The 17,267-nt window shown below is 37.9% G+C and overlaps 1 protein-coding gene across 1 annotated transcript in view; it reads left to right on the top strand.

Annotated features, from left to right (window-relative positions):
* The window catches only part of LOC107684103 (serine/threonine-protein kinase LMTK1-like), a 19,135-nt gene extending 2,089 nt beyond the window's left edge, over positions 1-17,046 (top strand). Inside the window, exons 2-13 of the mRNA XM_016480306.1 lie at positions 679-820; positions 5,875-5,954; positions 6,680-6,798; positions 7,356-7,443; positions 8,078-8,211; positions 8,781-8,865; positions 9,071-9,192; positions 9,985-10,134; positions 10,886-14,357; positions 14,460-14,604; positions 14,715-14,924; positions 16,603-17,046. Of these exons, the coding sequence (XP_016335792.1) occupies positions 718-820; positions 5,875-5,954; positions 6,680-6,798; positions 7,356-7,443; positions 8,078-8,211; positions 8,781-8,865; positions 9,071-9,192; positions 9,985-10,134; positions 10,886-14,357; positions 14,460-14,604; positions 14,715-14,924; positions 16,603-16,631 (4,737 nt within the window). The 5' untranslated portion in view covers positions 679-717 and the 3' untranslated portion in view covers positions 16,632-17,046. The remainder of the gene's footprint in view (positions 1-678; positions 821-5,874; positions 5,955-6,679; positions 6,799-7,355; positions 7,444-8,077; positions 8,212-8,780; positions 8,866-9,070; positions 9,193-9,984; positions 10,135-10,885; positions 14,358-14,459; positions 14,605-14,714; positions 14,925-16,602) is intronic.
* The last annotated feature ends 221 nt before the right edge of the window (positions 17,047-17,267 follow it).

Raw genomic sequence — 17,267 nt, 5'->3', positions numbered from 1 at the left:
ACAGTATATATATATATATATAGAGAGAGAGAGAGAGAGAGAGAGGAGAAATATACCCTACCCAGTTATCAGGGAACATTCCCATAACTTTCATCAATGTTTTTTAAAGGTAATGTAAATGTTGAGACAAAACATTAAATTAATAACACTATTAATATTTAATATACATTCCTGTAATGTTGAGGAAGGAAACATTCTTTCAATGTTCTTGAAACATTCTTATGATGTTATTAATATTGGCTAAATGGTTTTTGTAATATTAGCAGAAAACATTTTGGCAATAATATTCATAGAACATCCATATGATGTTTTTATAATATTTCTAGAAAATGTCCTTAGAACAAAATTCTTGGAATATTATACATAACTGATGAACCAAATCTAAGGAGAAAACATTTTTGTTCATTATTCTCAGAAAGTACTTTAATTATTAGAAGGATCAACTAACAGCTAACATTTCAAAATGATAGAATGGAATGTTCATCTAACGTTCACATAACCAAGAAGAAACGTTCTCAATACAGAGATAACGTTACTTAATGGGAATTTTAGCAAATTGTTCTTAGAACATATTTTTGTTACATGAGTAGACATTTCTTTATTCACCCACTCTAGTTGAGAGTTATACTGTTATGCTACTGTAACCTCTGACCTCTGTGTTTTTCATTGCTACCATAGGAATTTGAGAATGCAGAGGGAGAGGAATATCCAGCGGATATGTCCATGCCGGCATCGCCTGCATCGCACACCGGTCCTGAAGTCTACATTCTGCCTCTCACCGAGGTCTCTCTGCCTGTCGCCAAGCAACCTGGCCAATCAGGTGGGTCATCGTCACACTGCATCTGTGGAAATTGCTATATGAGCTGGACCAGATGTGATAGCACTTAAGAAAGCGCAAGACTATTGAGGATTTCCTCCCAGTCCTGAATCCACTCTGACCCCGCTTATGCAACTCCCAGTTCTACTCCATGCCTATGGTATCAGTGTTGTGCAAAATTCACAATTAAACAATTTATTCACAAATAAAACTTCAATTTATGAGTGTGAATTTTAATTGAATTGGCCAGGGCTGCTGGAAGCTGAATTGGAATTTGAATGGAAATGAAGGGATGAGGAATTTGCCAATTTAAGTTCATGTAATAGATTTTAAAATTTAATTGAATAAATATGATGAAATAAACAAACTAAACACAAATGTCTATAGATTACATTTCAAACATATCTACACTACCACTAAGTTTGGGGTTTTAAAAGGGGGTTTTAAAAAGAAGTCTCACTTTGACCAAGGCTGCATGAATGTTATCAAAAATACAGTAAAACAGCAATACTGTGAAATATTGTTACAACAATATATTTTAAAATGAAATTTATTTCAGTCAGTTAAGTCAGTCAGCCAGTCTCTTTGTAAAACAAACCTTCAAACTAAAAGGCTTTTTAAACTGACTTCTCTATTTAAAAATTACATTTATAAGAATCTTGAATCTTTAAATTTCAGTTCATTCGAATTTTTCTTACATTAAAATTCATATTGAAATTCTGCTTCCTTTTTTCTACATAAATTCAAATTCAGTAACTAAATTAGGATTTAAAAAGCATTCTCAATTCAAATAGTGCACAACTCTAAAAGCCATGGAGAATAGTGGCTTTCGTCTCTCTGAACTTTAATCTACATGGGTTGCCCTGAGACCACAAGGCTGGCGGGAGCAAATACTTTGAAGAGAAACAGACTTTTCTTTTCTCTCTCTCTTTTTTTTTTTTCAAATTTCTGTGATTTGCGTGCACTTCACTGGTGCAAATTCTCTTGTTTTTCAGTACAAACGTCCTTAAAGATTAAGACTTGTTTACATTAGAATATTTCACTAATTAAGTGTATTTTTCTTACTCCACAAGCAAATTTTCTTGAAATCCAAACAATTTTTCACTCCAACATTTTTTTGTCTTTGTTTTCCGGCTTGTGAGAATTTCACATTCTCATTCCATCTCGATCCGCACAACATCTGCCTGTTGCATAATGCCGCCTCAGCCAGCCTACATAAATGTGCCTTGGAATCTGAGGAATCTGGGAGACGATGTGTACAGTCCGATCCATGGATACCCTGTCTCCCTCTTCCCCACAACAGCTCACTTTATTATAGCCTGGCGGGCCTTAATGTGGTGCGATTAGTAAAGGGTCAGAGGTTAAGAGGTTGTGGTTTTCTAGATTCAGCTCACAGAACTCTCACGCTCTGGCATTTCATTAACGCGATAAGTGAATAATAGATGCAGTATTTTGCCACCGGACAGATAATAATGCCAATTCTTCAAAGTAAAAATGGTGTCGTCTATAATAAGACTTTCATAAACGACCCTGGTTTTAGGAGTGGCTGGAATGATGTCACTCCTTAAGGATGAGGTTGAGGTAAGATATACAAACCTCCTGCCAGGAAGTGCAGGTCTCAGTCACTGTGACACAGATAGCATCTGTCTGTAATCAGACGTGTCTTTCTTCTCCTGGGATGTCAGTTAGACAAATGAAGAAGCTAATTGGAATGTTTATCATTTGATTTGAGATGTTTCAGCCAAAGAGTTTATGTATTGCACTCTGGTGTGCAGTATCCACCCCAACGCAGCTGTGCTCGTAAACACACCCTCACACACACACACACAAATCTATATCTGAGCAAGTGAATTCTCTGAAGATCACATCATTTCATATGCAACATGCACACACCCTCTTTATCACACTCACTTCATTAAACTACATCACTGAAATATTATTCAAACTCATTTGCATTGCTGGGAAAAACAGACTAGAGGGACAAATAAAGCAAGACGTGCACAGCAGCAGTAAACACATTTCACCGTGTTTGATAATGTATGATAATTCTGTTTGGTTAAAGTGGAACGATTTCTCTCCATTATTTTCCTAACGACTGCATTCCCAGCAGCCATCTGGCCAGCGTGTCACTGCAAGTGACCAACACCACAGTAATGAGCAAGCCAAGCAGTCAATCATGTATTCAAATAAACACTGAGCAAATTTTGACATGTGATGGGATTTTTGTTAGCACGTTTTTGTCATACTGTTGGCAGACCTCAATGTTTTTCTATTTAGCGCTGTTTTGTTCATATTTGGCTAAGTACACACTGACGTTTTAGTGACAGGTGCATTTAATGTGGGATTTAATCTCCTAAATTATTGTTTTATGTGTGTGGTGTACAGAACAATATATATATTAATATATAAATCTTGAACTTGGTTGACGTAACAGCAATGCTTTGGTGTGTCATGGCTGTATAAGAAAAATAAATGCTTACAGTTCGCTTTTTTTTTTTGGCTAAACTAACACTAACCTGCTGGAAAATCCAGTTAACTGTGTTTTGGGAATGTGATAGCTGGCATGGATTTTCCAGCAGAATAGAAATTGGAAGATGGATTATCATCTGGAAATTATTATTCAGTTTGGATTTGTGATGAAATGTTGTTGTAAGCAATGAATGTCGCTATATTTTTTGAAAGTGAATTTATAAAGAACTGGACTGACATAAGAATAGCAACATTTTAGTGTCTTTCAGCTGTAAACAAGAAACATATGCCAGCAGTTTGTGTTTTTACCAAGCTGACCTGCTGGAACATCCAGGTTGAACTGTTAGCTGTGTTTTGGAACATCTTAGCAGGTTTCTGGCTGACCTAATTTGATAATTAGCTGGTTTAACTGGTTTAAGTTGGTCAGACCATGTTCAAAAACCAGCCTGACTACCATAAGCTAGTAGGACAAGCTAACAGCTGGTTTGTTGCTAATCCAAGGTGGTCTAGCAGCTTGGACCAGCTAATGGCCAGCTTAGACCATCTAGAAACCATCTGTCATGTTCGAAAACACAACTCAAACTGGATCTTCTAGCGGGATACTAGAGATTTGTCGAGCATTATTTTAAAACTGTGATATTTTACAGTCCTATTTATACTATTATACAATTTATTAAATATTTTCAATTAGCTTTAATTTTCACATTTTCAATTTTAATTTTTGTTTAAATTTTAGTCATTTCAAAACTAAGTCATATTTTTAAGTCATTTAAAAAAAAAATTTGATTTTTTTATTGCTAGATTTAATTTATTTCTCAGCTTTAGTTTTAGTAATTTTAGCACTTACTTTATTTTTTTATTCTTTATTCTTTATTAACTTTTTTCAGTTATTTTCCAGGGCAACATTTCTATATTTTACAGTCCTATTTATACTATTATACAATTTATTAAATATTTTCAATTAGCTTTAATTTTCACATTTTCGATTTTACTTTTTGTTTAAATTTTAGTCATTTCAAAACTAAGTCATATTTTTAAGTCATTTAAAAAAAAATTTGATTTTTTTATTGCTAGATTTAATTTATTTCTCAGCTTTAGTTTTAGTAATTTTAGCACTTACTTTATTTTTTTATTCTTTATTCTTTATTAACTTTTTTCAGTTATTTTCCAGGGCAACATTTCTATTTTTTATTTTATTATTATTCTTTTTTTTATTATTAATATTTATATTTGTTTTATTTCAGCTTTATTTTTTTTTTATAGTTTTAGTTAACAATAACAACGCTGGTAGAATATTTGAAAGTGTTCTTTGTGTTTGGCTTTGTACTGCTAATGTTTGATATACACATTGATTTAATTCATAATTGAATTTCACACAGTTGAAATCCAGGCAGTTTGTAACTATATCTTCAATCTCTTCATATATTCTGTACTGTTGTTTGCTTTATATTATATTATAATATTTATTCTGATTTGTTCTTTCCTATCCTGCACCCACATCAAACATTTCTGATTTTCTTACCGGCCATTTGCTTTCCCAGTGCTGAGCTAGAAACCTCAGGAATAATAGCATTAGTGTTTCCGTCCTCTCAGTGGTACCAAGCAGCACCGCCAGCATGACAAAGAGCCCGATTTTCCCCAGCGAGGGCTCTCTGAGAGGGGGCAGGCAGAATGAGAAGCCTCTGCAACATCACATGGGTGTAAAATATGGCTGCTGCATAAAAAGGGGACAGAGAGTGAGACAGTATGTCATAGACTTTTACAATAAACTGTTTGTGGGCACGATGAGATGAGTGAAAGAGAGAAAGGGACTGTTATGGCTTTTTGAGCTGATAGAGATATGCAAGGATCTGTCAGAGGGTACAGAAAATCACTAGTCAAATTCGTCCCTTCTGCGGCAGCTTTCTCTGACTTCTGCTTTTCAGAAAAATGCCTTTCAAGCAGTCTGATAGATCACAGGGAGATTTTGAACTCTTCAGACGATCTTTTGAATTTGATTGTGTGCCTTTCAACATCACTTTTGCACAGAAGATTGCTCACTGCTTTTTGGAGAGGATATTTGGTGGATGATTTTCTTGTTGGAGGAAAGGAAAATCTTGACGAGATTTGTTTTATGCACTTGCAATGCTTTATTGTGCACTAAGGGTGTGTTGGAATAGTTCTTAATGTTGTTTAAATTCTGTTTTTTTTTGTTTTGTTTTTTTTATTGTGTATTTTAATTTAATTTTTTTATTAGTATTTTTCATCCGTTTTGTTTTTATACATTTGCTTATTTGACAGTGCAATGGCTCTAACATATATTAGATGCAATAGGGGTCCAAATGTGAAAATGCTGCTGTTCTGCATTTTTCTAATTTAATACAATTTTTAATTCCAAATTATATTGTCAGCGTAACAAATTAATTGAAATCTTGATGAAGCAGCACTTTGAGAATGATCTGAAAAGCATCTTGTGCTGCATTAGAAGCAAGAACATCTGATTGTCTGTAAAACAGAAATATTTCTTATTCATGGCATGTCATTTATTCCATCCTAAACCTTGCTACTTAATATCTTGTTCTGTCTGTGTCTTTTATACCCCCTTATAGTCCAGCTCCTGAGATCCACGGATCTTGGCCGTCACAGTTTGCTTTATATAAAGGAGATTGGGCATGGCTGGTTTGGCAAGGTAAGTGTAGTTGGTTTATTGTTTATTTGCTTTGTATGTTTGTGCACCTCACAGATATGAATGCCTTAGGCATGTTCTGCTACGGATCAAAGATTTCGTTCTGTAGTTTAGACCCAAGGATGTGAAAATGTTTTACACGCCGTTTTACCTTTGCCACGCCTCAGTAATACTCAAGCTTTGATGTTGGACTTGTGTCGAGAATTTGATGATATTTCTGTGTAGAAGTGAATTACAGAAGCACTTTAGTGTTAGGAATAATTGTGCCTCATTCACTCTCATTCTTTCTCTCTTTCTCTCTGCTTCTTTGTCTTTTTGTAACACACATACGTAAACACACACTACCCCAATTACCCCAACTTTCCATTGAATGGGTATGTCCATCTGTATGTCTGTGTCTCTGTGGCTGTATGTTTAACAATGTCTCATCTGGTTTTGTGTTGTTTCGTCTTTCTGCATTTCCTTTTGAGCATCTTTTCGCATGATCCCTGGACTTGATTTAAACCTTTTTTGGGTTTGTTTGTGTGGAATATCTGTCTTCCATTTCCTTCCTTCCTTCCTTCCTTCCTGTGTACCCATTTCCTTTATGTGAACATCTGTTTGTGTCTATCTGTGTCACCCTGTCCATAATTGTGTGTGTTGTCCATTTTCCCTCTGTTCATACCTGTATGTGTGTTTCTGTTGTCTTTTTCTTGTGTGTTTGTGTGTTGGTGGGATGTCGTTCGCAGGTATTGTTGGGGGAGGTTCACTCTGATCTCAGCAATACCCAGGTGGTGGTGAAGGAACTAAAGGCCAGTGCCAGCGTGCAGGACCAGATGCATTTTCTGGAAGAGGCTCGGCCATACCGGTAAACAAATCATTGCATTGTATATTTCATTTATACATTTTATTTAATCTCTTTTGCAAGAATAAATAAAAAGATTTGAACATTTTTAGGCTCAAACTCCTCCAAGGGTGACGGACCCTATGAAAAATATACTGTTGCTTAGGCTAGTATGTCTGCTAAAAATAGTAATTTGTAATAAACACATTAAAATGTAAGACATTAAATGGATAGTTCACTCAAAAATAAATGTTCTCTCATCATGTACTCACCCTCATGTTGTTGCAAAACTGCAGGATTTTCTGTGGAACACAAAAGAAGATATTTTGAAGAAGGTTGAAGAACTGTTCCATAAAATGAACGTCAAAGGGGTCCAACGCAACACTGACCCCATTGACTTTCATTGTATGTGCAAAAAAAAAAAAAAAAAGTATGTTCTTTTGGGTTCTACAACAGAAAGAAATTCATACAGGTTTGGAACAACATGAGGGTGAGTAAATGATGACAGAATATTCATCTCTGAGTGTATAGTATGATTGTGGTGTATTGTAATGATGACTGGGCTGAAACTCTTTCTGCAGGTCTCTCCAGCATCCGGCTCTAGTGCAATGCCTCGCTCAGTGCACAGAGGTCACACCCTACTTAGTGGTCATGGAGTTCTGGCCCCTGGTTAGTCTTTTTTTTTTTCTTAAGGGTGACTTTTTGGGACTTTTGCCATGTGGACAATAAAACTTCTCATAAACTTTCATTGAAGGGGGCCATGTCTAGATACCAGAATATGATGGAGACTTTAGAGAGTTTGGCCAGTAGGCCGATTTTTAGCCAAATCAAAACAGTACATTTTGCTGCTTGATTTTGCAAACTGGTATTTATCATCATATTATTTTAATTAATTTTATTAATCAAAAGCACTGGTTTGTAGCGCAAATATTTTTACCGTTTACTGCACTTTGTTATTCACCGATAGCAGCTCATGAATCAGAAGCACATTCAGAGGCAACAGCTTCAGCTTTAAAAAATAAGGTGGAAATGCAAGGGTCACAACATGATAGTGTGCTTCTTTATTTCATGTCATTCTTCTCCTGTTATTGCCTACCTAGGTCACATGTGCAACAGCATATTTTTGAAACAGAACTGCGCTTAGCAACAACATCAAATAGCTGCTCTCATGATGTCTTGCTATATATCGCCCCCCAGTGGTTAGCTGAAAATAATCAGGCTCACAGCACAATCTTTTGATGTTTATACATACTGATTTGCATTTTGTGTTTTAGCATGTGTTTTATGTGTTGAATGTCAACAGGGTGATGTTAAAGGTTACCTGCGCAGCTGCTGGGCAACAGATTCCATGACCCCTGACCCCTTACTACTTCAGAGGATGGCGTGTGAGATCACTTCAGGCCTGCTTCACCTTCACAAAAACAACTTCACCCATAGGTCAGCCAACACTTTTATATTTACTTCAACTTTTTGGAGAACCTTTGAATCCTTTAGAACCGAAATATAATAGTTATCATCACAATCTTCTTTATCATTCTCAATTCGAGTACTGGAAAACTGTCATCAGATTTAACAGTATGAGCATGAAGCTAATGAGTGTGAATATCTGCATTGCCTGCTTCCTGTCTCATGGTTTCTTCCTGCAACAATCTCCTGATGCTGCCTGAGTGTTTTTACTCCACTCCAGCATCAGTGATTTTGTTGCCGGGGGTCACCACACATCTACAAGCAAATTCAACATGTCCTTGCCAAGATACTTTGAACAGGTTCTTGAAGAATTATTTTTGGAAAGTAACATCACAGTGCAGTAAAATGACGGCTATTTCTGGCATTGCATCTGTCATACTTTGTAACTGTATGTTAATTTTGTGCAGGCTTGCAGTTTTGTAAATGACATCGAGTTATGTTTGAGCTAGCGATACGAAATCATGTAGGCCATGTCCTATTTTCAGAAGGTGCTTATCATTTATTTATTTATTTATTTTTGGTGCTCTGATTTTCTGCAGTGATCTGGCTTTAAGAAACTGCCTGCTAACATCAGACATAAAAGTTAAGATTGGAGACTATGGACTATCGCATAACAAGTACAAGGTGTGTACACTTAAATCTATACATTTTTATCTACTAATTTTTATCTATAAAATGTCTAATTATTAATAGTAATATAAACCTGAATATTTTAGATTATATTTAGATTGCATTCATTTACTAGTTGATTTTGTGCTTTTTTACTCAAAATGTGGTAAGTGAATTTCATTAACTCAAGCTCTTTCTCTTCATGTCTGTTTATCCCCAGGATGACTACTTTGTGACATCAGACCAGACCTGGATTCCCTTACGCTGGATTGCCCCTGAGCTGGTTGATGAGGTTCATGGTAACTTACTGGTGGTGGACCAAACCAAGGAAAGCAACATCTGGTCAGTACCTTCACATGAAATTCTTGCATCTGTGTAACATAAATTTAGTGTTGAATTTAGGCCTTTATTTTGCAGTTTTATGAAGAACAAACAGCCTCCTGAACAGTGTTGGGCAGTAACGCATTACTTAGTAACGCGGTACTGTAATTTGATTACTCTTTTAGTAACGGAGTAATTTAACACGTTATAATTTTCAAAATAGTAATTAGAGTATAGTTACAAGCCGAGGTCTCTACACGTTACTGCCACGTTACATTGCTGACAGAATAATCTAGAGATTGTAAAAAGGATGTAGCACACGCATTGTCGAGTCAAGTGCCAGTGGATTAGAGACCTGCTCCCACGAGACCCGACGCAACAGCAGCGCGGGAGATGATGGGCGGGTTTCGTGTGTGTGCGGTTTGCGGGAGAATAAAATGATTCACGGGACTCCCGCAAAATAGAAATATCTAAACATAAAATATCTAAAACAAATAAATTGTTATTCATCTATTGCACAAAAGCAACATGAACTAATATAAAGGATTTCATAACTTTCATGGAGAAAAAAGTAGCGTAACTAGTAATGTAACTAATTACTAATTACTTTTGAAATAAAGTAATCAGAACAGTAACGTGATTACTTTTAAAAGGAGTAATCAGTAATCAGTCATTTGATTACATTTTCAGAGTAACTTGCCCAACACTGCTCCTGGATAACCTTTATTATCGATTATAGATATCAAGTCATTATTGATTGATGCATTAATTGCTGTTATTTACCAGAATACTCTGTTTCTCTCTGTACATAAGGTCACTCGGTGTAACAATCTGGGAGCTGTTTGAGTTGGGGAATCAGCCGTACCGCCATTATTCAGACCGACAGGTTCTCAGCTATGCTGTAAAGGACCAGCAATTGAAGCTGCCCAAGCCACTTCTTAAGTACCCTCTTTCTGACCGCTGGTGGGTGTCTAATAAACTTTAAATTGCACTTCTTACTCTTTTTATTAACCATTACCTAGAGTTAGAGCCCTGAATTGTCAATTTGCTAGAGCCTTTCAGTTTCACCCTTCTCTTTTTGAGTCTTTGCTCTTAAAACTATTTAAATTTTGTTGTTTCAGATATTCAGATAGTTTGGTTTTAACACAATTTAACTGTATTTTTGTGTAATGTTCCTGTTGAAAAAAACAGCATGCATATGGTGGTTAGGTATGTTTTGAAGCATGGCAGCTGGTTTGAGCCGGTTTAAGCTGGTCCTTAGCTGGTCTTGAGCTGGTTTAAGCTGGTCATGCGCTGGTTCTAAGCAACTAGCTCCTGCTCAGGGCAAGCTCATAACCAGCTCAGGACCAGCTTAAACCAGCTCAAACCATGCTTCAAAACATACCTAACCAGCATATGCTGTTTTTTTCAACAGGGTTTGCAGTTAAAATTTCTAACAATTCTTTAAACAAAATAAATTTGCTTGAGGTCCAACACTGCATTGGATTTTAAGATATTATATTGTTAATAGATTGATCTCAAGCTATAAAATGCAATCTAAAAAAACATTTTATGCAGTTACTTCTCAAGTAAATGTATCTTGTTTTAAGGATTTTTAGATTTATTCCTACTGAAAAATAGATTAAAAAAACTCATTAAGAAGTCAATTTTGAAGTGAAACTTTTAGTAACATTTTCTCTAAAACGGTATGATGTTTGTGTTTCTGTATCACCAGGTATGAAGTCATGCAGTTCTGTTGGCTTCAGCCTGATCAGAGGCCCAATGCAGAAGAAGTTCATCTGCTGCTAAGTTACCTATGTGCCAAAGGAGCCAGTGAGGCAGAGGAAGACTTTGAGAGACGCTGGAACTCCATGAGACCAAACACAAGCCATGCTACTGTCCATGGAGCCGGTGCACTAGCAATCGACATGCCCATGTCATCCACCACTTCCTCATTCCCCCTACTGGAGCAGTTCCCCACTGGAGACGGCTACCATTCAGAATCTGGAGATGACATCTTAACGGTTACTGAAACCAGCCATGGCCTCAACTTTGAGTACAAGTGGGAGCAGGCACGGGCTGAACAGCACTACCAATCCTCATCCACCACGGGCACTTTGGGTCAAGGCAATCCCCATTGTCAGGAGGTGTACTACCCTCCGGGCGGAATAGTGGGGGGCTGTGCTGTTGAAGGACTTGACCTAGGGGTTTCTCCTTCATATTATGAGCCCAAACAACTACACACCCCTGGTGTGGTACCAGTCCTGAGTGCTCACAGTCCATCAGTGAGTAATGAGTACTACATTCGCATTGAGGAGCCAGTACAAAGCAATATTGATATGAACTTCACCATGTGTGCTTACAGCCCAGAGTTTGGGGGGAGCAATGCAAGTTTTCTAACAGGTAGTGGAGACTCTCGGGAGTGTATGAACTGTCCCCCTGAAGCTAAACCAGACATTTATTGGTCAACAGATATCCACAAAAGCAGTGCCTATGATTCAGACACCAGTCCTGCTATGTCTCTAACTATGGAGCCTCTTTTGGGCCATGGTAGCCCTCTTAGAGCATGGGAGTCTGGTCACTATGTCTCATACAAAGACAGGGATGGAGGTTACTACTATGAACCATCACCTCCTAGGATCATAGACCGCTACCTGATACGAGACCCAACAGAGCCTCCAGAAGAGAGCTGGGGGTCTCGAAGCTTAAGACAGGCACTTGGGGAACTGGAGGAGCCTTTAGGCATCTCACCATCACTTGGAAGTCCTCCACAAGGCTATGCTGATCCTTACTTGGAGAACATTCAAGGCTCCATTATAAGAAAGAACGTTACGGGAGGATATTATGATATGATGGGCTCTTTGAGGAAGACTATGCCAGGTAGCCACTCAGTTTGTATTGACATGGCATCAGGTGGTGCTATATTCGTAGGACGAGATGACAGCGACTCTGATGAAGAGGAAGACATCTTTGTGGAAAGGCGAGGAAGAAGCTGGTCCACCAGCAATCCAGCAAATACAAACACAAGGATCTTGAGTCAAAGACAGGGGTCTTGTATCCAAGATTCGTATGCAGATTTCCACTACACTATGCCGATGACTGATGTTGAGGATACATGGCCAGAAGAGCAGACCCTGTCGTACCATATGGCCAAACCTGTTGACTACTTAGAGGCAACAGTCAAAAGCAACACTTGCCTGGTGCATGGAAGACATGTACCTTCAAACCCTTCACCCGAGTGCAGCTCGTATATCCATATGTGCCATGAACCCAGAGAGGCTGAAGTATATCCCGTGCCATGTTGTCAAGCTTTGAGCAGTTCACATTTTGTAGATCCTCTAACAGGAACATTTGTGAGGAACTGCTTCATGATTGACTGTATTCCAGGGAAACCCATGACATTGCCCAAAAAAGACCAACACCTAGGCCAAGCACCTTTATCTGCTGGATATATAGTCTCCAAAATAGAGTCATCAAGGGAAGGTGCCAAACAGTTTGACGTCTCCCAGCAGTATGTGGATATTGCGGTAGGGGAAGCAAACTTGAAGCAAGAAAAAGCATTGCATGAAGTTGCATCTCCAACAGATCCCAAAACTGAAATTATTGCCATCACTCCACAATTGGAGAAATCCCAAGCTGAGTTACCCAAATCAGAGCCAGAGTCAGACTTAAGCAAGACAGCAGAAAGTGGTGTGGACCATGGACGCTCTAGTATCAGTCTGGTGGAGATTGATGACTGCAGCGATGATGACATCACTGACGTAACCTCTGGGATTTTTGGTGACTTCACCATTGAAGTGGAAACTGTTGACTACACCAGTCCAACATTCAAGTCATTACAAAAGCAGGTTGGTACGCCAGACTCCATGGACTCCATTGACATTCCATCTACAGCATGTTCCAGCGAGACACTCAGTCCTGCCTCTATTCATCCGTCAAGCTCTCCCAAGACAGTGGACAGTGGATATGACACTGAAAACAATGAATCTCCAGAGTTTGTCCTAAAGGAACCCCATGAGCTACAAGATTCTAAGGTTTTTATCCAACCCTTGGGAAAAGTGACCTCTGGGTCTAACTTTGTCAGTGAAGAACAAGAGATTAAAAGGGCAGAAGATGAGAAACTAGAGGACAATGTTGATATTGTAATGGCACTGACAACATTTGAGAGCAATGATGGAGAGTTGAAAGCGCTGAGTGATAAAACTCCATACAGAGATTCAGCCTACTTCTCTGACTATGATGCTGGGAAAGATAAAGAAAGCGAAGAGGACATCAATGAACTTGAAGATCAGAAAGATGGACCAGAGGAAATTATAGATAAAGAGGAGCAACTTCCTCCAAAAAAGGAGGCAGATGGAGATGAATATAATTTGCCATCTTCAAAGGAAACTGAAAAGGCTCCTGAACAGTCTGACGATGCAACCTCAAACGCTCCATCAAAGGTTGAAGAAGGTATGTCTGGTTGCAACAGAATCAGTAGTGTGTCTCTTTCATCTCCTGATAATGAAGTGTCTACCATAAAAGATCATTTTGATGAGGATGAAAACTTTGGTGTAGATTCAGATCTTTCTGCAGAACTCGTACCATCTGAAGTATCTGATTCAGATACTTTGCTTGGTCCCGATGTAAAGCAAGATGAATCTTTCAAACAAGTAGGTAGTGAAGATAGTGTGTCTCTCGACCAAATAACTTCTGAGGGTGAAGGTGCAAACATCAATATTCCAAAGGTCCTTACTGATGAGAATGTAGAGGGCATTGTCAAAGATGTCATTTTGTTCGAAGAGGAACTAGCATCTCAGAAGGAAAGGAACAGTTCCCTTACACATGAGAGACTGGAATCCTTGATTAAGGACTGTGAAGGAGGACGTAAAAGAAACGCCACACGTTCTGGCTCTCCTCCCCCTCCACTAGAAGGACGGGTGTCTCCCACAGATGGAGAGGAGGCTGATGAGGAAGACGGCGACTCTGAGGATAGCGATGAGTCCGATGAGGAGCTGCGGACTTACAGTATCCAGGAACAGAGCGAAGAAAGCGAGGATGAGCTCTTGACCGTACCTATCATTGTGAGTGACTGCAGCGATGCACACAAACTCAGAAGTCTACTTAAGATGCCAACACTGCTCAGCGACTCACTGTCTGACGAAACTGAGAACAAAAAGAAGGTGGTGTCTTTCTTTGATGATGTCACCATCTTTCTGTTTGACCAGGTATTTTTTTTGTCCAGTTATTCTAAGATGTTTTCGATGGTATATTAATTCACATTTGAGTACTTTTGAAGTTTAATAATAAAATTTTGTCAACCCCTCCAGGAAAGCCCAACCAAAGAGCTGGCAGATCAAAGTTTTCCCTTGGGTGGAGAGTCAAGCAAACCAAGTGCAAAGGGTAAAGCACAAAACCAGCAGGAAAAGGTCAATGCCTCCGATGACTCTTCTGACGGAAACATCTCAGAAGAGAGTAAAACACGCTTTCCTTGTTTTTGTTTTTTTGCCCAAGCAAAGTTTGTATCTTTTCTCGAGTATTTTTAACACTAATTATTTTCCATCCTGCTTTGTCTTCGATCTAAGGTGCAGGTTTTGAATGGGAAGATGACTTCCCATTGTTGCCCCTTCCCACATCTCCTAAGGGGTCTCCTCCGGACATCACTGCAAAGCCGAGCCTACCGAGTGGCAGTACTAAACCTGTGGCACAGGTCTCCCGTTTTACTGTTTCTCCATCCAGTGTGTCACGTTTCTCCATCACACATGTCTCGGATTCAGATATGGATTCTGCAGGAGGTGAGACAGCACATATTTGAAGCAGTGTTCTTATCATTAACTCTTTACCAGTGTTGGGCAAGTTACTCTGAAAATGTAATCAAATTACTGATTACTGATTACTCCTTTTAAAAGTAATCACGTTACTGTTCTGATTACTTTATTTCAAAAGTAATTAGTAATTAGTTACATTACTAGTTACGTTACTTTTTTCTCCATGAAATTTATGAAATCTCAACATACATGCTCCCGATAAATATTTGCTATTAAAGCATCAACATTCACAGAACACTGTTATTTTTAACTAAAGCAAGCGGCTGCGCGTGCATGGTTTGGATGGCAGAATGCCAGCAAAGAGCGCTGCATTTATAATCTCTAAAAGACATCTCAGTTCATTGCAATCTCACAAATCTCTGTTATAACACAATAAATATATGCATAATGAATCTTTCATAATGTCTACAATTCGTGTGTTATAATGAGAGGATTCGTGAACACGCAAATTTCAGCACTGCATTGCTCAACGCTGCAAACACGTGTTATAGCCTAAATAGAAACTGCATACGCTTGCACCTGTTAATCGTATAAGTATAAAATCGTATATTTTATATTAGTTCATGTTGCTTTTGTGCAATAGATGAATAACAATTTATTTGTTTTAGATATTTTATGTTTAGATATTTCTATTTTGCGGGAGTCCCGTGAATAATTTTATTCTCCCGCATCCCGCACACACACGAGTGTCTATCCGCCCGCAACAGCACTCGCCCATCTTGTCCCGCGCTCTAATCCACTGGCACTTGACTCGACAGTGCGTGTGCTACATCCTTTTTACAATCTCTAGATTATAAAACACTGCATTCTGTCAGCAATGTAACGCGGCAGTAACGTATAGAGATCTCGGCTTGTAACTATACTCTAATTATTATTTTGAAAATTATAACGCGTTAAATTACTCCGTTACTAAAAAAGTAATCAAATTACAGTAACGCGTTACTAAGTAATGCGTTACTGCCCAACGCTGCTCTTTACCCACCAGCATTTTTTTTTTAATGTTTGCAAGACAACGCCACCATTTTTTATCATTTTCACAAAATTTTCATGGCCCCCCCAGAATATTTTGTTGTATGATTATCTGAGCATACAATGTATAAAAAAAAACAGAGCCTCTGCTTTTAAACTAAATAAACCAATTTGTGGATTTGGGATTTGTGCTTTTGTCAAAGACTACACATGTTAGCTTACATGTACATTAGCAGTGCTTCTTTCTGCTTCTTCTTCACTTGCTTTTTGATCTGGAGATTCTGTACTAGTACAGAAGATGCATAATAGCGCCCCCTAATATATAACAGTAAAAATATGGATTGCCAGAAAATTCTGTCAATGGTGGGGAAGTGTTAACAGAAGCTAAATGAAAACATTTTTACTTTAAAAATTAAAAGGTTAATAATATAATTGTGAAACTAATAAAAAGCATTTTCATTACTCTAAAATAACAGCTAAAATAAAAATGTCCACAATTTACTGTTAGTTTTGAAGTTAATGTTATTTCAAATTATTTTGTCTTTTAACAGATTTATTCTACAGAAAAATCTGTTTTTATTTTCCAAATACTTTAGACATTCCTGGGATAATTTGCATGTTAATGAAATATAAAGCTAATGTAAATTTAATGTGTTTTTTCCCCTCTGTTTTAAAGGGAGCAGTGAAGATGGGGAAAGAGAGTGAATAACCGTACTACTGCCAGCAGTGAGTGGCACTGACAGACTCTTATTTATTTTTGTTTATTTTATTTTTTGATTGAGGAGATCACAATAAGAAGGAGGTTTTGATCTCTTTGGAAACCGCTTTTGGATCCCCTCAAAGACAGTGCCTCTTAATTTCAGCAAACACTTCAGAGCAGCCCTTTTGAAAGGGCCCCAGAAGAAAAAACATGTTGAAATGACTAAAACATGATAGGAAACACAAACTAAAATTAAATGAGCAAAGTTTGGATGGATCTGCTTAGTTTATATGGACCTGCTGGAAACTGACTGTAACTGTTTACAACATCAGACTGTATTTTTGGAAAGTGTTGAAGAGACGCTAAAGGTATTACTGCATCAAAAATTGAATGAGGCCATCTTAGCGAAATGTAACAAAACTAAACCAAACTGATTTTTACTGTGAAATATCAATGCAGTGTTTGTCTAGAAAAGGAGGAGTTTTAAAAAGGATGTTATTTAAATGTCTTTATGACAAAAATGAAGTTCACGACACACAGCTGCCTTGTGTTTGTCACCTGCCTGAGAGTAGCATTGTGTTATGGTGACATGGCATTCTGAAACCACTTTTATGATTTTATTAATAATCACACTAGGATTA

Source organism: Sinocyclocheilus anshuiensis, unplaced genomic scaffold, assembly GCF_001515605.1.
Source record: "Sinocyclocheilus anshuiensis isolate Anshui unplaced genomic scaffold, SAMN03320099.WGS_v1.1 scaffold553, whole genome shotgun sequence".
Lineage (NCBI taxonomy): Eukaryota > Metazoa > Chordata > Actinopteri > Cypriniformes > Cyprinidae > Sinocyclocheilus > Sinocyclocheilus anshuiensis.
The sequence above is the reverse complement of the archived record's forward strand: the minus strand, read 5'-3'. Positions and strand labels throughout refer to the sequence as shown.